Source organism: Crocodylus porosus, unplaced genomic scaffold, assembly GCF_001723895.1.
Source record: "Crocodylus porosus isolate Cpor-Errol unplaced genomic scaffold, CroPor_comp1, whole genome shotgun sequence".
Taxonomy (NCBI): Eukaryota; Metazoa; Chordata; order Crocodylia; family Crocodylidae; genus Crocodylus; species Crocodylus porosus.
In genome coordinates, this window is record NW_017728951.1 from 8733869 (window position 1) to 8754678 (window position 20810).

The window sequence follows — 20810 nt, forward strand, 5'->3', positions numbered from 1 at the left end:
GAACACCTTCAAGAGTAAATTGGATGCTTATCTTGCTGGGATCCTATGACCCCAGCTGACTTCCTGCCCTTTGGGCAGGGGGCTGGACTCAATGATCTCCTGAGGTCCCTTCCAGCCCTGATGTCTATGAAATCTATGAAAACCAGCCCCAGGACTGACCCCTGGGGCACTCCACTTGATACTGGTTGCCAACTAGACATGGAGCCGTTGCTTCCTATAAGCTCCACTCATGTAAGAATAACCTGGATTTGATAGAGAAAACTCTGGGTTTTCCTTTGAATTTTATTTTTGAACATTGTAGACTATGTCCCTCCCACTGAGAAACCACAGAGAGTTTCTCTCGTTACCTGTCAGAACCACCCTCCAACACAGATGAAGAGCTCGGGGCAGGAAATAGGTGGCATCCACGCAGCTGCTAGTGGTATAGCTGATGTTGGACAAAGCATGCTGTAGGAGTTGAGCTCCACTTTCAGTGATCACAGGACCCTGTTTACATGGGGCAGGTGACAGCAGTTCAGAGGTTTCAGGTTCAGCATTCTAACTTGCAGCCCAAAGAAGAGACAAATACAGGCTGTGAGGGAGCAGGTTCCTCATTTGAGCATCAATTACTTTAGCAACAAATCAATATAGAAAATATATGAAAAAAATATTTGGGATAAAAGTGATGAAACTTAAGCAGTCTGAAAGATTCTCCCAGGATGTCAGGCCTTCCTCAGAGTGTGGGCTGAAGCCCACTTAAAAATTGTGGGACTGTGTGGCAGGGGCAAAAGCAACTGCCAAAGTGCTAAGCAATGCTAGTAATGAGATCAAGTGCTTTGATTCACTGGTTTGGGGTGAATATAACATGGTCTATCTACTGTCAAGGCATCTGCAGCTGCCAACAGTAAAATAAGACAAGCAGCCCACCCAGTCCCTCTGCTGAGGGCAAAGTTAGTTCTTGAGATGGTGTGGAGCCCAGTTCAAATACAGTTGCATCAGTGCATGGCTCTTGTCTTTTCTCTGTTTGTTAAATGTCTATCACATTCTTGGTAGCACAGCAGTACTGTAATCATGGTTTAGTTATACATTTCTTATTTCCCTGTTTGCCTGCAATGTTAAATTGGTATAGAAGTTTGTTTATAAAGAGTCTGAACAAAAACCGTATCAACAAAAACCAAATAAAAAACCCCCAGTGGACCACTTCATTGTTTTACTTCCCAGTTTTGGGGCAAAACCTGTCTTATGAAATGATAATTATACTTAATATAGGAACGTATGTCATGTCAAACTGTTTCTCTCTTCCTCATTTCTAGGTGTTAACTTCTGTCTCAAGCCAATGCCTGCTATTCTTTGATACTTGCTGCCTGGGCATATAGGCTCAAAAATATTGTTTTTCGTAGTGTACATTCAGGTGTCATGTTAACTTTAATTTGGCCTTCCTTTTGCATCCTGGGTTTCTGGCTCATTTAAACTTCCCTCTAAAACAAATTCAGTCCTGATAGAGAAACATTTTACTTTATCTGGAGAGTGACAGCATGCTTTGAAAAGGGGGCCAAACTTGGCTTACAATTCAAATATTTTCTGCCAATCTGCAAAATTGGCACTTTCTACCTCTGTATCACTCTAAAGTAGACTACAACATTTATGGCATTATGCATAGTGATTAGCATCCTTCCATTGGATTGCTTTTCATAGGGGTTGTCAGAAGCAAGCACATTATTACATACATAGGCAACATCTGAAATAGTAATTAGGAGAGAAGTTGATGCCAGCACAGTTACCTAAACCCAGATAAAATGCACCTCTGGCAAAAAGAATCACCTTGGAGTTTATGCTGTTGCTTTACTTAACTAAAGTAATGACCATTGTATTTAAGTGGCCTTGAGTTGCAGGGAGGAAACTTCAGGAGTCAAATATAGACATTTCCCACAACCAAAGAACAATTACTGTGAAAGTTTGGTTTTATAAGCAATGCTAACATATCTTGCAGTTTTAAAGTAATCCTAATTGATACATAAAGCTGAAATGGGGGTTTTAGAAGTCAAGATTATGCTGTCGGGAGAAGAATTTTTGGAATGGGAATTAAAATGAAAAACATGAAAACATTGCTGGAATTATGTTGTCAATAAGTAGTATTTGCCCTTCTGTCTTATTACTAAGAGAAGAACAATACAAATTTTGTGAGAATCCCTTGAAAAATCTCTGAAATAGAAGCTGTCCATTACAAGTGCACTACATATTTATATAGAAAACATTTGTCTTTTGGTATCTCGATGGGGAACTTTAATGAGCTTTTCAGGGATTCAAATCCCAGTAAATCTGCTGATTTCTTGTTGCCCCAACACAAAATTATTGCTGAAGTCCAGCACTTTGTTTAGCTCCTCCAGCATTTAGGGTTGTGGGCCATGTGATAAGGAGTGCCTGACTTCAGCAGAACTGCTCACATGGGGAAGGGTTTTGTGCATGAATGCAGGTTTGCAGGGTTGGGCCCTGATGCTGCTATTTGGAAGTTTTAGAAAAATGTGGTGAAATGGAGACAGATGAAGGAAGCGTAGTGCTTTGGTTGAGGCCCAAGACTGTCCTGCCATCAGCCGGGCCACATACTTCTTTGGGTGAGTCAGTGAGGGCTTGATTTTACTCCCTTTTCTCACACTACTAGTGCTAGTTAAGATGGCAGATTGGGCCTACAGTTTGGAATGACTGCTAACGAACTAGTCAAGTCTGTGAAAAATGAATAGCTTTTCTGGTTGTTTTCAGCACACCCCAAAGATGAGTCAAGGACCTACTCTCTTCTCTTGTGGAATTATGGGTAAGTAACAGAAATTTCAATATCAACATTTACCTTATCTCTGCCCCAGTCATTTAATCTGTGAATAAGTGGAAAGCATTTGGGGTGGGGATCATATATCCTTGCAGTGTTGCTCATGAATCCCAAGAGCTTGTGCTTTTTCTCTAAGCACAGTATTTGAAAAGCTCCAGTGCTGGAGCCCTTATGTTGGAAGTGACACAGCTATTTATTCATCTACTCTGTTTCTCTACGTCATGGCACTTGGGTGGAGAGCTCTGTATTTATTTCCAACTGCATGGCTGCCTATACACGTTTGGGAGTAGGGTGGGTACGTTTTAATCTGAGCAGTTTCTGGAGAGCTTCTCTAATTAAAATGTCTCACCTTCAGGTGTATTAAGCCCCTGCAGGTTTAAAACGGCTGCGGGATGCTTTATTTAAACGTCATTAGAGGAGGTTTAGACAAAGTGCCACAGTGGCCATTTTTAAACTTGCAGGGGCTTATACACATGGCAGTGATGCCATGCTGAAGCTTTATAATTACAATGTATAGGCACATGTATAGGCACTAGGATCTGTTTAATAGCCCCTCCTTTTTGATATGTGCCACATGGATTTACTGGGACAGTTGTTAAGACCTCAATGAAAAAGCTTTTCAGTGACTCTAAATACTGTCTCAGTGACACCTTCAGTTATTCAATGGCACATCCAGCGGCGTCTGAGAACCTTCTCATTGGACTTCACCGGTTGGAAATAAGAAAGTCTTTGCTTCCAGGTATCTCCTATCACTCATTCCAGATGGGACTTTCATGGACCCCAGTGGCTGCTACTTAAATTGCTTCCTTGCCTTTTCTGAATATGTTGAAGCTTTGACTCATTTTTAGAGTACAGTGTACTTTGTATAAATGTGTAGCCTCAGGACTGAAAAAAGGCTAAGCCCTTACTTGGAATATCAGAACTTAATGTAAATTGTGCTGGTAAGTACATAGCACTCTCAGTGCTGTGAAATTAGCAACCCTGATACTGGCTGGCTCTCATCGTGTTCAAGGTTTCTAAGATTTTCAAGGTTGCTATTAGAGGCCTTGAAAGCAACAGGAAGTAGCTTCGGGAAGCTAAAAGCTGCACAGCTTAGAAGCCTGTAAAATGTGGGGAGATAGCAACCCTTAAATTGATTAGTTCCCATCATTTTAAAGACTTCTAAGAACAGCCCTTTGATCACTGCTTCTCCTCACCATTTCTGTACAGTTAACTGGAGTATAAGTATGTTACAAAGTAAATAGTAGAACTGAAAGATGTTATGTATTTAAGTTGTTTTTGCACATAGCTAATATGAATCATAAAATCATAGAAAATTAGGGTTGGAAGGGACCCCAGGAGGTCTATTCCAACTCTCTGCTCAAAACAGAACCATCCCCACCTAGATCAACCCAGACAAGTATTTGTCTAGCTGGGTCTTAAAACCCCCCAAGGATGGAAACTCCACAACCTCTATGGCAGGGGCAGGCAATTATTTTGGGCAGAGGGCTGCTTACTGAGTTTTGGCAAGTTGTTGAGGGCTGTATGGGTAGCCCCACCCCTTGACAGGTGCACTGCCCCTTAGTTGCCATCTTGTGACTGGAAGTCCTGCCTCCTAACCCCCAAGATTTGCCACCAGAAGTCCCTCCCCTTGCCCCTGGAAATATTTATTTCAGCAAGGGGTTTTGCCATATCAGAACCAGAAAAATACCAAATTATATTCTAAAAATCAAACATCTACAACATTCATTCATTTGATTCCAAAAAATATTTTGTCCTGATTTATATGTGTTTGTGTAATCACATAGAGGTGATTGCACTATAGCTTAAAATGAAATCTTGCTCTTATATATTATGGTGGAGTGGGAGGCATAGGTATTTCATAGATTTCATAGATTTCATAGACATTTGGGCTGGAAGGGACTTCGGAAGATCATTGAGTCCAGCCCCCTGCCCAAGGGACAGGAAGTCAGCTGGGGTAAATAGGATCCCAGTAAGATAAGTCTAGGTTTGTGGGGGGCTGTTAATGTGTGGATATGTGGGGGGTGGGGAAGCGTGTGGGTCTGGGGGTGTGAGTGTGGGGTGAGGGAGCATATGGACATGTGTGTGGATATGTGGGGTGTGGGTGGGTATGTGGTTTATGGGGGGCAGTGTGTGGGAGGAGGGTGGCTGTGATGTGTGAGGGGGCTGTGTGTGGGGTCTGTGTATATGGCAGTGTGAGGGGGTGTGCGTGCATGCGTATGGTGGGGTGCACGTGTGGGACTTGCCCTAGGAACCACACACACACAGTCACACTCTCTCTCTCTCTCTCTCTCTCACTTTCTCTCTCTCTTCCCCTCATTGCACACACACGGACACACCAACACACACTGTCTCTCCGTCCCTCATTATACACTCACACACACACACACACATACACCCACACACACACACAGAGTCTCTCCCTCCCTCATTGTTGCAGGAACACGAGCACGCACACACACACGTGCACACACCCTCCAACTCCTGGCCCTGGGGTACCTGCATGATCCCCATGTCTGATGATGCAGCCGGGGACTATGTGGTGCTGGAGGCCGGTGGATGTGCAGGGAAGCGGTGAAATCTGTGGCAGGCAGAGACTTCCAGTTGTGTGGGGCAGGGGTAGAGAGGACTGGGGGTGGGGTGGGCCAGGCTGGACTTACTGGTCCTGCTGACTTCCCCTGGGTTGTATTGCCTCTGGCCCTTGTCATCTTTGACAGGCAGCAAGGAGCAGGTTAATATAAATTTTCTAAAATTTATGGGCCCTGCAGGCCAGGTAGAATGCCTTGGCAAGCCAGATCTGGCCTGTGGGCCATATTTTACCCACCCCTGCTTTATGGGTAACCTGTTCCAGTGTTTTACTACCTTCCTACTGAGAGAATTTTTCCTAATATCTAACCTAAACTTCAGCTTGAGACCATTGCTCCTTATTCTGTCATCTGCCACCACTGAGAATAGTTTCACTCCCTTCAGGGAGTTGAAAGTTGCTATTAAATCCTCCTCTCCTCTCTGCTTCGCTCCGCTCCACTTCTTATAAGTCACGTGCTCCAGCTTCCTAACCATTTTCATTGCCCTCCGCTGGACTTTTTCCAATTTGTCCACATCCTTTCTGTAGTGGGGGGTCCAAAACTGAACACAGTACTCCAGATGTGGCCTCACAGTGCAAAATAGAGGGGAATAATCACTTACCTTGATGCTAGCAACGCTTCTACTAATACAGCCCAGTATCCCATTAGCTTTCTTGGCAACAAGGGCACGCTGTTGGCGCCTGTTCAGCGTACTGTTCACTATAACCCCCAGGTCCTTTTCTACAAAGTATTTGCTTAGCCAGTCAGTCCCCTGTTTATTGGTGTATGGGATTGTTCTGATAACTGAAGATAGTCAGTATTTGTTACCGTGTATACAATAGGCAATACATTGGACTGTCAGTGTATTATCCATAAGTGAATTATTTACTTGTCTGTTATGCATGTGTACTCCATACTTTGTACAGTATTAAGATTGTGGGGCAGAGACTGTTTTTACTGTATTTACTCAAATACAAGACAAAGTTCCCCCCACCCAATCCGTATGGGGAAAAAGCCTCTTCATTTTATTATCATTGTGGCAAAGTGGGACTCCCCACTTAGCCACAGTGCTAGGTTCCCAACTTGTCTTTGGGCACACCACCCACCTGACTCAGCTGCCACACCTTGTTAGGTAGGAGGCTGCCCATTTTATGCCCTGATGCAAGGGGGTGCTAAATGCAGCTCTGAACCTGCCCTACACTGCAGCCCATGCCTTGCAGATGGCATACAGCTGTTACTGTGCTCCTGGCATACCGCCGGATTAAGCTTAGGCCGTGTCATCAGGCCTCAGTTACGTGCCCATTCATACCGCCCACCCCTCACTCGGGCCCCACACAATCATATACAAGGAAACCTCATTGAATACATTATCCATTGTTAAATTGCTGCCGAACGCAGTTTAACATTATAAAATATATGACCCATATAAGGTAAACATATTAATGAGAACCTTTTTTTTTGTGGCCCTTAAAAAATGGGCAAGTGTTCCATCTTCAAAGAACTGGCACAAGGCCTGGAGGTATTGCAATACCAGGCCAGGACTGAAAGGGCCAGAGCCAGCCCTGACATCCTCCCCTTGGTGCCAAAACTGCTACGTTTGATCTTAGCCAAAAGGCCTCATCTGCATATAAATTTTTATAGGATTTCAGGACTCATGACAAAAACACCCAGTTCCAGTCATGAGCGGAGGGGAGGTGTGCTAATGAACACATGGATCATTTGTCAGGGTATCTGGAACACGTGCACACACTGAGCAGTGCTAAGCTATGGGATCGCCATGGCTTGAAATGCTGTTGACTGTGCTGGGGCCCAGCCCAAAGAACTGTGTAGTAAATCATGAGCCTTTTGGCTCTGAACTAATATCATGTACAGTTTGTATTATATATATAAGTAGGTACCAAAGTGCAGCTTAAAAGTATATTTATGGAGTGCCTGTGCTAAAATTTGTAGCAGATTCAAAAAGGTAAACTTTTTGTCAGTTCTGCCTGAACTAAGTCTATCGGTACCTGTACTAATATGCCTATAAGCAAATTTTGCTCCTCGCTTCCATGTGCTCAGGAAGAGCAGGGTCTGATAGTAAGGATGATGGGGGAAAAGTCAATGGGGGTGCCAGAGAGCAAGGGGGCTACCTGACCCCCCAAATTTATTTGCCCTGCTGTAGCAGTGGGAGAGGGACAAATTCAAGGTGAACTTCCAATAACTAGATTCTATACATGGAAAATTATAACACATTTATAAATTTGCCATGTATAGAATCTAATGATTGCGGGGGTTGGTTTGTATTCAGGGTCATCTTGTATTCAAGTAAATACCATATTATGTGTTTTATAAACCACCTTGTACAATACATTTGTAGCCCACTAGTAGGGGTTCTTAATGGTGCCACAATAAAAGAATAAATAAAAATGATTTCAGTGAAAGCAAATGTCTCCCAGCACATAGTGTTTAGATGAACCTTTGGCTATAAGGACAGTTGCTTATTTTTCCTTTTCTGTGTCTACCAATTTAGAAGTTGTACACTATAACCTTCAAATGTATTTTCTTCCCAAGCTTGCCATCAGTTTTTATATCATAGATTTCAGTGGGTGTTTTCATGGACTGATGATCCTGAAGGCCTGATATGATTGAAAGATGTGGTACTGTTTTCCATTTAGTGGGTTTGTAATGTGGAAAGTGGTTTGAACGGCATTCAGATAAGTCCTCCCAATCCAGTTAAAATTTTAGGTAGCGTATTAACCAAACTACTTCATAGCAAAACCAATGCTTTACAGATAAAGAGGCTGTCTGCTCCATTAATAGATATAACTCTTAATAGCATTAATGAGAGCTGAGTAGATGCATTGAGCGGAAACATTTCCCAAGCCTCCAGATAACTTAGAGTCATTTGGGAAAAAATGAGAGACTGAAAGTGTCATGATTTTTGAGTGAAAGTCACAAGTGTTAAAGTCAAGATGTGATAGAAACAGTCGGTTCCCTTTATTCTCCCTGTCAAGCAGAAATGAGAAACAAAGAGCACTCAGTCATTTGGTTTTGCCTTGTGATATGGCACTTACAGAACCCTCAACAAATATGAAGGGTCTAAGCCTAATTGAAAATCAGCTTATTGTAAAAGACTTTTACAAAACCTTTAGCATCTGAGTTACACTGTGCTGGTTTTCCTTGTCTGCCAAATTATCCTGTTTCTAAGGGAACCTAATCTTACCTCCTTGACCACAGCTCACCATGTAGTTGTCTTTGTCATGCTCAGTCAAGAAGAGTGAGTCTTATTGGCATGTAAGGACATTATTTTGTTTGTTTTGAATTTTAGGCATTTTTCCCAATGCATTCCTTAATGTCTTCAGGCTTGGGACAAGATCATAAACCAACTCAGTGCTGAAACTTGTTCGGTGTTTTAAGTCCAGTGATTATAGCGGCACTGAACTAGAAATTGGATGAGTATTTAGATCAATGGGCCAGGTTCCTGCTGGGGAAAAGCACTGAAAGTTATTTCTGAAGTTTGGGCTGGCAGCAGGACCAATGGGAGTCAAAGAATTATAGTCTCATGTAAGACATCTAGGAATTGAAGAGTACTTGGCTGGATTTCTTGTTGTTTAGTCAGAAGAGACTGGGTGTCTTTTTTTTTTTTTAAAGATCTCTTTGGTTTCCTCTAGAGACAGTGAAAGGAGTGATAGCTCCTGCTGGTGAAGTGTATGCAACTAACTAGCATCACTGTTTGTGAAGGAAATCCATGTCACCCTCTCAGGTGAAAGCTGAAAAGGATGAGGTTAGCTGCAAGAAACTGTACGGTGGAAAAGAAGGAAGTGACTTCCACTGAGGGGATAGGGGATGTGCCTTCTTTTTCATTTGTCTATACCTTAGGCTTCTAGTTCTTCAAAACACATAAAGTTACCAAATTGGTTTGTAAATGAGAGCCATGAAAGAAAAACCTGAGTGGTATAAAAAGTGGTGCTGATGATTCAGTAGGTTGGACTTTTTGGTGTCAAGCCCTACTGAACCAGTGCCCTATTTAAGTGATGGTGGGTGTGTCTACACATGCACTTTAATGTGCATTAGCCTATTTTAATGTGCATTAAAGCATCACAGAAAATGTGTGCTTTTGCTAATGTGCATTAAAATAGGCTAGTGTGCCTTTTTCTAGTACCTCACAATGGAGGTACTAAAAGTAATGCATTACCAAAAGTGCATTAATGAATGTATAGATGTGCCCTGAATGATACGATGGATGCTGTCTTTAAGAGGAGACGTACTATTATCTCCTATAATCTTCTGCAATGGGGTTCCCATTGGCTAATGAAAAGCTTGACCTTTAATTTTATTGATGTTTCTCAAACCTAGACTCTGGTGGATTGCCAGAGAACTGGGCTTTCACCAGAGAACATATTGTACCTGTTCTGGAGAGTTCACCTCCAGGAAGGAATAGCAAGAACGATCCAGCAACAGTGATGGCAAGTATATAACTACTGCTGAGATGCAAAGGGAGGAGAGGCTCTTTCTCAGAGAGCTGGATCTTAGGCCATTTACAGTCAACATCTTCTCCTGTACAACAAATAGTTAGCAGGGAACATACGTCTCTCTTTTTCAAGAAGTGATCTGCTGCTTTCCGCTGCAGTGCTTTTCAACAGTTCCCCAAGAAGAGTGAAGATAATGGTCTAGAAGCGACAGGGGAGGGGATCACTGTGCTCATGGCTTCATCATGGAGTCATGCTTTCCTGGCCAAGCCAAGATGAAATGAGGTGTTTTCTGCTATAGCTTATCCAAAGGATCCAGGAGGAATAATGGTTAAATTTTACCTCTGAGTCTGTTTACAGACCTTGCAAAGCTTGGAAGTAAGCCCCAAAGAAGAGGCAGTCTTATGTTTCTACCTTTTGCTTCAGAAGTTTGTCCCAAGCCACCAGCCTCACTCTGTCTTATCCAGATGGAACCACAGCCATTTTACTTTCATCTGCATCTCTGTTCCTGAGAAGCACTGAGAGATTGTGGAGTCCACAGGGTTAAGGATTGATAGAAAAGAGTAGGTTTGAGTGTCATGCTCATGCTACTGATACACTGGAAGCCAAAGCACTGTGCTCCTCAGCATCTCAGGCTGAAATCTGCATAAGAGAAGCCCTGGAGATGGAGAATATAATGCTCATTATCATTCTTGATCTACAAAGGAAAGGATGAAGCCCAAGCTAGTGTCATGATCTTTGCAGTTGATAGGCCTAATGGAAACAACAGGGCCACCCTATGTCCATCGCCTAATGGAAATTGTCAGTAAAAATCCCATTTCCGTATTATCTATTAGCATCTTAACCTGGAATTAAAGGTATTGGGGCACCTCTAAAATTCCAGCACATCATCTCGGGACTATTTCCTAGCAAAAGGAGGAGAAAGACCTGAGTATAATGGACAGCGGTTGGGATAATTAAATATGCCATGGTAACAGTCCCAAGAATAAGGGTGTTTAATTTTAGCAAAATTTATCATTTAGCTGAATAAACTTGGCCTGTACATATTAATCAGCAGTTCCAAGCAGGTGTGGTGTTTTGCTTCATTTCATCGTTCTGTCATCTGCTGTGACTGAATACTGTTAAACTGTTTTGGCTCAGAAGGTTGGCTATAGATCAATGGTGGATGAAGTGGCATATGTGTGTTTGCAAAACTCTTCGAGGTCCTGCAACAATCTTATTGTTTGTTCGCTTGTTCATTCATTCATTTGCAGAAATCCCTTCCTTTCCAAAATAAATGGTGTAAGACCATTAGAATAAGTGAAACAAGATGAAACGCATACAAAAAGTCTCAAGATTGTCTGAGAAAGGCCCTGAAAACCACCTAAATAGGAATAAACAGAGTGTGTACATCTTGGATCTAATTTAGTTCGCTCATATGCTTAACTTTACAAGAAACTATAATAAAATAATATTGAGATTTCTAAAGAGCCATTAAAGAGTTGCTAAGTCAGAAGATCCAACATTAGAGCCATTTTCCAAGTGACTTAAAGAATCCTTTGATTTTTATTTTGAGATATGCAAGAACTGCTTTCCCACTGTGAAGATGATGAGATTAAAAAGAGTGGTTCCAATCTTTATAGAGCTGTAGCATTGCTGGAAAGAAGACCAAAGATGAAAAACTTCAAGCTATAAATTCAGCTGTGAGCAAGAACGATTTCTTATTCCTTGCTTGAGTGGCTCTCGAAACATCTGGGAATATAAGCATTTTCCTCTTATTAAACAGATTTTTTTTTCCATTTTCATCCCACACAGTCTGTTTTACATGTCCCCAGATAAAATGCCTGAAAATGCAACAATGGCCTTGTCAGTGAGAGAAGCCAGCTGATTGAGTATTGCCTTTTGAACTGATATACTAAATATTCTTTATATCAGGGAGATGGCAGTAATTTTTTAAAATAGTTTACATTAAACTAACGTATCAACTAACTCTTCCAGGATACTGCAAAAGCACATGCAGTAGTATCTAAATATCCAGTATAAGATACCACACTAACAGAATTCTTGTACAGAAAACTACAGGGGAAAAAAAATCTCAGGTTTTCTGTATAACTGGAGAATCGTTGTCAGTCAATACTCTAGTTAGTCTGTTGTGATGATGGTGAAGGTAGCATCAAGATCAGAACTGAAGGCCCATTATTCCAGGTACTGTGGCAACAAAGAGCCTAAGGGTCACTTTTATAGAAAGCTAACCCTCTAAATAACAGGACAGGCGCGCAGAACTGGAGAGGCAAAAAAATATAATGAGCAAAATTTAAAAAACAAATAACTGCTTCTTTCTTTTCTTTACACAGCAGAAAATGAGTCCCGTTGCTTTGAATCAGATGCCTTGGCTTCTGAGAGGGACAGTAAGGCATTCAGACATCCCTATGCTTAGTGTTTTCAATTGATTGCTTCTCTGCCCTGGTGCTTTCTGAATCACCCTTTGGATGTGCCTTTTGCTCCCTGTTGTCTTTGTAGAGTACTTACAGACCTCTGGACAGAAGTTAGACATAAACTGGTTTAAGTGATCAGAAATTGGTTTAAATCTGTAATAGAACAGAAGTTCAGTACACATAAACCAGTTTCAAAATGAATGAAACTGGTTTAAGACAAACCTGGTTGAATGTAATATCAGACTTAACTGATTTAGGTCAAATCAGTTTATTAAACTTCTGTCCCAGATCCCTTCTTGGTTCAAGTTAAATCAGAGTCCCCCAGCATCCAAGCATGCTTTGCAGCCCTGGGCTGGGCTGTCTACTCCAGAGGGCAGGGCTGGTCCCGCCCCTCTGCTCCCTAGCTGGAGCAGTGGGTGCTAGCTCACTGGCTTTCCAAGGCAAACCCCAGCCGGGACAATGATGGGATAATGCACAGGGGTTAAACTCCCTTGCCCCCAAGTATAGAGCTGCTCTACACCGCTGGCTGGCTTACTGCTGGCTGTGACTGTGGACTACAAATCCCAGAGGCACCTGGAAGCATGAAGAGGAAGTGATGAGCAACCCTACAGAGTCCTGCTGCTGTGATTGTGGACTGCAAATCCCAGAGACCTTGGAGACAGTAGGAAGAGGAAGCGAACACACAGCTCAAGCCGACTGTGCCAGAGCTGTGCTCTAGCACCCCCTGGCTTCTGGCTTGAGCTACTGCAGGCATGTAGCTGTGTTTCCTGAATCAAAAGTGAATGTCTGTTCATTTGCTTATTGGTTCAATCTTGGCAGCTTAGACTAACCTGGAAAGACTGAATTAATTCAGCGTTTTTGACTGTTTGTACTTAGCCCTGAAGTCCCTCCATTGACTGCACAGGGAACCTATGTGCCTAAGATGGTCAAATTGAATGGTCTTGCAGAGCAAGAAGTCTAATATTTAAGCATTGCAATTCCTAGGTGTAGGTGCCTAAGAAACCAATTTGAGTCTGTCCAGGCTTCATAGCTAAACATGGTAGTAAAGTCAATGCTTAATTTTGTGCATTCAGCTTTTGCAGCTGGAAGTGGAATGGAAACAAGATCTCTCCCTAAATTTTATGGACACAAGTCTGCAAATATCTAGTTCTGGGAATAGTGAATGGAATTGCTCTGAGAAGCAAGCAGGCCTGGTAGTATTTGTGTGTTAGCAAGGAAATGTTTTGGGGCTCTACAGGAGTGAAGACGGAAGACCAAGAAGAAAAACTAATCATGTGAATACACCCTGTAGCTGAGAAGTGAGTTCGTAGTTTTAGGCATTATCATTTTATATGTATACAAGATGGCTTTTCCTTGCAGCCAGGACTGAAGAGGTAATCAGACTAAGTCAGTTTAGTCTGCTAATGGAAACGTTACCCTTTTATTTGAATAAGCATATTTTGTAGTTCTGTTTCCCACAGTAAGGCACCATTTTCCCTTTTAATCCTTGTATACCACACCTCCTATTCCTGAACTGGAATTTCCTTTGAAAACAACTTGTGTGTGGATGGTTCAATCTAAATGACTAAATTTGTGTATGTACTTGTAACAGGAAATATTGCTCAGAAAGCAGCTCTAAATCTGTATGTATTGCCTAGGCTTTGCTCTTTAAGCCAACCCCACCATAGGGATTTTGTAATGTCATACTCAGATGTAGTTTTTGGTAAAGTTTATTAACATAGTTTGAGTGTTAGTATTTTTGTGCATGTGTGCTTTTGTGTGTGTGCATGCGTTGTATTGATCCGTATCTGAAAGTTAGGAAGGCAGCTATCAGGGTAAAAAAATAACTCCAGTGAAATTGGGAAGGCTTTTTAGACTGTTTAGAGAATGAAAAAAGTAGGGACTTTCCCTTCTAAATAAAGTAACTTGGTACCAGTGGTGCACAGACCACAGACTTTCTGTATTGTATTTGTTCTGAAGCTGTAGACTTTGGGACTCTCATTTTCATTTTCCGCTGAAGCATAGCTGCATGCATCATATTTTAATCTTGTTTGTGAAACAGGAAAACAGGAGTACTGCATGGTTCTGTGTCACTGCCATCAGCTAATTACAGGCATTAAATTGGTTCCACATTTAAAAGAAAGTCGTCCCTTGCATGTAAACAGGGGCTGGGGGACATGTAGACTGCCTTTCCCCTTGTGCATAGAGTGCAGAACGCACTAAAATGTAAGTCAAATAATGCGTGAAAAAATCAAATTCAATGTAAATTTATCACACAAGACACACATGAAAAGAAATGTTTGGGTTGGGATCCAAACAGAATTCATTTGCCAAAAAGGAAAAAAAACCTGATTGAAACCCATAATTACTTTACGAGTTGCTGTAATAAATTATTTATTAATGTAAATTATTTCACAGGGAAAGAACGTAGAGGAAACTTGAGCAGAAGGATCATACATTATGTATAAAAAACGAACCGTAAAAATATTATAGCAGCACATTTGTGTCACTATAGTTAAAGTTGTGTCAGCATTTTAATTGTACATCCTTATTTTTTGTGATTAATAACTTTGTTGTTAACATTTACTCTGTGTCATCCATGGGCTATATTTTTAGTTGCATCAGTTTCAAAAGCGTATGACCATTCTGAAGCAGGAGAGTTGGAAAAATGCAGATTTCTCCTAGGTTTTTTTAAATATTTGTATGTTACTGTGACTCAGAATGAGGTTAGTTATTTCTAATGAAATGTAGGACCCGTGTTAGTTCCAGTGCAGATTAGACCACTTACCAGTGTAAATCTGGCTGCAGTGATCATGCTTTTTTCTATTTTATATGTTTAATTTCTTCTTCCTGCCCCATCTCAGTTGTCTTATAGCTGGGGGGAGCTTCTGCCCTGCACGGTGCCCCTGTAGCATGCGACAGTGTTGGGCCCGTGCTCTGGTGCCCAGGAAGTTGCTGACGGGAGCTCTCTCCTGCCTCTCTCATTGTCCCTGAATGGTAGAATTACAGCCCCATATGGCAGCTTCAAGTGCAGCATGGAGCCTGAGGGCTGGGCCAGTCAGGCACCCAGCCTGTTTTTCACCACTACCCCCTTGTGCCAGACAATGCCAGCTGTTGCTTTAAGGGCTTTGTGAGACTGGCTTTACAGTGTTTGTGTTTTGTTATTTTTTTGGCTAGATGTTTTTTTCCTGAGAAGCAGGAGAGAGAGAGACAGAGAGAACATCAATGTTTTAGCAGTTTGTAATTCAGCAAAAGCTGAACAAAATGTCTCGGGGGGGAAAGACAAGGCACTCTTGAAGCCTGAGATGTTGCATCTCCTGGTTATTGAAGGCCTGTTGCAAACAAAGGAAGTGCGAGAATTTCTTTAAAAAAAAAAAAATGAAATGAAATGAAAATATCCCCTCCCTGTTCATAATGAGAAGGATTAACCAATCTGAATATTACAGCCAGCAGCAGCTCCCCAGGCCATGCCCCTATGTGGATATACTTGTAGGTTGGGGGCAAGCAGGTCACAGGTTTATGTGCAAGGATAATGGCATGAAATGTCTCCTAAGTTTTTCCAGGATTGTTCACCTCTTGTAATCTGTGGCTCTGTGGAAATCTGCTGCAGGTGTGTAATGGAGCCATGATTACAGTTTCACCTGATCTGCTTTGGCTGAACTCCATACACAGACCATAGCTGAGAAGTTAAGGGGTCTGCCACAACCAGACTCCCAGTTGCACGTCACTGGGGGGTGGGATGTGGACACAGGCAAGACCGAAATGGAGGGGAAAGTTGCTCACAGCATGCCAGGAGGAGTACATTCTTGGTACTGTAGTGAGTGCCCTAGTAAAAGCTCTCACAGCACTAAGCCCCTCTCCTAGTACGGTGATAGAGTTGAATGCCCTCTGGTAGGGACTTGGACCTCACCTGGTATCTACACAGGGCCACCTGAGCTTCAGTCTCTAGGTAAAGAGCCTGAAGAGATGGATCCCTCATTATGGTGAGATATTTGTACCCAGCATCTGTAGAGATACAATCACTTAAACTTTGTCTGGAGCCTGGTAACCTGAATCTGGTGTTGCAGTTAGAGATGAGTCTGATTAGAGATGTGAGAGATCATGATACAGAGATATCATTGTTACTCCTGTACTGAAAACAGGAGTACTGCATGGTTCTGTGTCACTGCCGTCAGCTAATTACAGCCATTAAATTGGTTCCACATTTAAAAGAAAGCTGTCCCTTGCATGTAAACAGGGGCTGGGGGACATGTAGACTGCCTTTCCCCTTGTGCATAGAGTGCCGAACGCACTAAAATGTAAGTCAAATAATGCGTGAAAAAATCAAATTCAATGTAAATTTATCACACGAGACACACATGAAAAGAAATGTTTGGGTTGGGATCCAAACAGAATTCATTTGCCAAAAAGGAAAAAAAACCTGATTGAAACCCATAATTACTTTATGAGTGGCTAGAGGAGGAGGCTTGGCATCTTTCCATGGTGGCAGAAGGGCTGGGGATGGACTTGCCCAAGTGCACTCCTGCGCTCTGGGGTTTCACTGACTATGGACATGGATTGTGAGGGTGGCTGTACCAGAAAGAAGGAGCTGAGGTATTGAGGGGACATGTGTCCGTTGGGTGTTCACATAGCAGCTGAGGAAATTGAGGCCTAGGACTACTGCCCAAGATACTGCGGGAGTGGGTCATTGCTCACATTAGCCAACAGCTGATGTATTGTTACATTTTTTGCAAATGAAAGTTGTATCCCTTTTATCTGTGTTTTCCTATTCCGTGCTGCAAGAGGAGAAGTACTCCCTGGCAAGGGTGCCCACAGGTACTTACTTTTCCATTGGTTTCTAGTTGGGGACTCATGGCAATTTTGAGTTTCCAGAATCATTGGCCCCTGCCCTTTTTGCTGCCAGTAATACTTGGCAGAAGTGTCACATTGATAAGCAAGGTGTTGTTGACTCAGTGATGCTGGTACTGAAGGAACAGGACAGAATGGGTATCTTAATGTCTTTTAATGTCAGACATGTAACAGCGAGACAGTGTGACTGTGGTCTAGCAAATTAAAACTCCTAGTGCCTGCAAGCCAAATTAATTACTAGCCAGCTCTTATGCCATTAGTGACAATGGTCCTGCAATAGTGGTTCACTAACAGTGAACTTCATCCTCTGGAGGATGTCAGTGTAAGAGTGTGGACTCTTGCAAAGTGCAGTTTTGTTCAAACTGTTTATTAACCTCTGTAGATCAGGTTTCTTGGCCACCTCAGTCACAGATTTGCAGACGCAATCTGGAACCCAGACATCCAAGAATATAGACTGGAAGCACAGTTATCTGTGGCTACAATCTGCTTGTGTCAATCTAGGGTCCAGCTTCTGAAAATCTGTCCGTGATGGTCCCGCAGGGGGCCCAGTGGGGGATTTGGAAGTGTGAAGACTCTTGATGCTTCTCAAAGGGAACTTTGGTCTTTCCAGCGTGATAGCAGGGATCAATCTTCTGTTAAACATTTGAGCACACATCCCATTGAAGCTGACTGAAGGGAAGTGTGTGTGCATATGCGTGTAAGTAACTGAGTGCTAGATTTCATCCTAGTGGGAGATATGGAGAAAAGAACATAACATTCACATCAAATGCCCCAGGAACGCGTAATATAGTTAATGTATTACTGTACTTCCTCCGGAATCCAGATACACTGATGACTCCATAGGGTTTTTCTCAAGGTGTTTTTCATCATCTGTAAAATATCTGATCCTTTAAAAGTTTGATGCTGGACTCGGTATCATTTGCATTCACCCCAATCTGGTAGGAGGGTAGCTTTTGAGTTCTGGGCCAGAATGAATAATGTACTTGTTTTTATTCAGAATATAACGATTTGTTAGGAAAAGAAAGCAAACAGCCACGTACCGGCAAGAAGAAAAAGACAAGGTACTGTTCTCAGTTCGGTCGCTTTTAGGTGACACCAGGTTTCTTAAAATAAACTTCAGTGTTTCAGCCTGTTGGGTTTCTCAGTAAGCCACGCTCTTCAAATCTGTTCAAAGTCCTTTAACCTCCTCTTTTTAGTGCTCTAATTTCAGATGATATTTTTGGTTTTAAGAAGTGCTGGCACTTCCTGACTGATTGAGGGCTTATGACATCAGTGCGGACCCAGTAAATAGCACAGCTAGCAGTAAGGCAACAGGCAGCAACTTCTGGAGAAATTGTATAGTGTCTGAACTTCCTTCCCACCCCCCTGCCACAGCTACTGCCACCAAAGCCAAAACCAAGGTTAGTCCGAAAGATGTTTCACCACATTTCTTGCTAGAATAGTACTCACACAGTTGTCCTATTTCACATACACAGATATGGACTGTGGTATTATCTGTTTTACAGATTACCGTTTTGGACTAGTTTACAAGGTGATTTTTAGAAAATGCTGGTATATAGTATAGTGGGGTCTGTCTGAAGGCTAGCAAAAAGTCCTCAAAATGTTGAATTTGGCAACAATCAGGTTTATATGTAGTTCTGGCTAATGGGTACTACATGGGAAGGGCAAAGATGGTGGGACAGATCTCAGGAGCTGATTTAGGGGTGGATGAAGAAGTCATCTGTTGATTGATCAAATGCAAAGCACAGAGAGTAGGTGTTGAAAAGCAGGGACTTCCAGTACAGGGTGCACTGGATTTGATGAAGAAGATAGTGATGCAGAAGGTTAGAGAAGATAGCACAGCTTCTTCCAGCTGCCAAGGGTGGCAGAAATCATCTCTTTTTCTCCCAGCACTTGCATTTCCACACCCTTTCCCTCATCTGTTTTTTTCCTAATGCTGAGTCATATGGTGCAAGCCCCAAATTATTTTGAAGTGATAAGGGTTTGAGCAGGAGGGGGGGAAGATATCTGAACAGATTAAAGCTAGATAATGTAAATCTTTCTTTTTTGTCTTGGATGCGTGTTCAAAAGGACATTTTGCTGAGGGTGATTTAAGACATATGCAAGGAATCAAAGACCGATTAAATCATATTTCCCATAAAAGCGATTCAGCTACAACTTTTTGACTTGCCCTTGTCTTTGGTGGAAAAACGGGCCAGCACTCTCTCACAATAAAAGCACGGCACTTGTTATCTCTAGCTGTGGCTTGTTTGCACTTGAAAAGCTAGTGTCAACCACAGTTAAGCAAACAAGTCTTAATAACTGTCAGCCGCACCAGAGGCAGGTGTAGTTACACTTGCAGCATCTTTACACCCACAGTTCAGAGTGCTGTAAAGGCTTAGCTGTTTGCAGAAAGCCACGTCTCGTTAGGAACCATTTGGTTTATGTCAGTAAATAAAACCACATGCTAAAACAAAAGAATCAGAATCAGCTCAGCATCTGATGAATGTGCAGATAGGGTGCTTTGGACCCTCACAATTAATAGCATTCATTTATGTTAAAGATGAAAGAGCATGTCTGAGGCTCAAAAAGAAATCAGGCAATTCAAGTTTAAGTTAACCAAGCCGAGGCTTACAGGCTGTAAAACTTGTACTTGGCTGGACTGTGACTGCTTCTTCCCCAGACTTGATGAAGAGCACTTACAGGCTGAAAGTTTGTCTCCTGTCTCTCCCATCTACACAAGATTTTACTTCAACTTAAAAATCTTGCTTCCCTCATATTTCTGGACTGTTACAACTATAACAGCTATACCACTAGGCTTTAAAACATAACTTAATTTAAAGAGTGACATATTTGGTTATATTCACCCTTGTTTAATCCCTCTGAAATCAATGAAGTTACCCCGGAATTAAATGTAGCCTCATTATGGGGTTGTCAGCCTGACACAGGAAAGCCCTTTCAGTCATTCCCCAAAGTGTGAAATGCAGCCTTTTCCTCAAGGTAAATGTAGGGCTTATTCTTACTGAAGTCCCTGATAGTTTTACCGTTGAGTTCAGTGAGAGGCAGGACTTTAAGTGGGGTTTGGATCAGGTTGGTCTTGAGTGTGTAAGAAATGCAGGATCAGGTCTCCAGTGTATGGAGTTGAATGAGCCTGCCAGTATTACCCAAATAATAATTAGGATTTTAATGGTCCTTTAGGCTTGAGTTGAACATCCAGGCATGTGTCCCTTTGAAGCTTAACAGTCTGTGAGGATGGAGCTGTCCTCCAAACCTGCTCCTGCATCAGACCTAGCTCTGTTCTGCCAGGATAGTGCAGTGCACATGGTGTGCAACTGTTTTCAGTCTTCTGCAAACCTAAGGCATAAAACTATTAATGGTCGGCATTCTCTTGCTTTTGTCAGGTTAATATGACACAAGGAAAGTACTTGACTGTGCAGTTTTGCATGTCCTTTGTTTTGTTTTTTTGAAAAAGAAAGGATGGATATGGGAAAACAAAACAATAAACTGGCCACAACCACTATTTACAGCTTCTCCTGCAACACTGGGCAGGTCCCTTCACCTCTCTATGCCACATTTCTCACCCATCCTGCATCTTCTATGTTGACTATAAGCTCTGAAGACCAAAGTTTGCTTCTTAGTGGGCTTGTCATATTAATGTGGAACAGTAAACCCTGGTACTTATTGTGCCAGAGTTTATTGCTACAGGCATGCCATTTGCACGTGTCTAGGACTCCAGCATGCTGAGCCAGGATGGAGCAGCCCCGAGTGGCTGGGGACC

At 42.3% G+C, this 20810-nt stretch overlaps 1 protein-coding gene across 1 annotated transcript in view; it reads left to right on the forward strand.

The window, feature by feature from the left end:
* FAM53B (family with sequence similarity 53 member B) overlaps positions 1 to 20810 on the forward strand; it is a 112912-nt gene that overhangs the window by 6489 nt on the left and 85613 nt on the right. The window contains exon 2 of the mRNA XM_019556080.1: positions 2737 to 2788. Coding sequence (XP_019411625.1) covers positions 2737 to 2788 — 52 coding nt within the window. The remainder of the gene's footprint in view (positions 1 to 2736; positions 2789 to 20810) is intronic.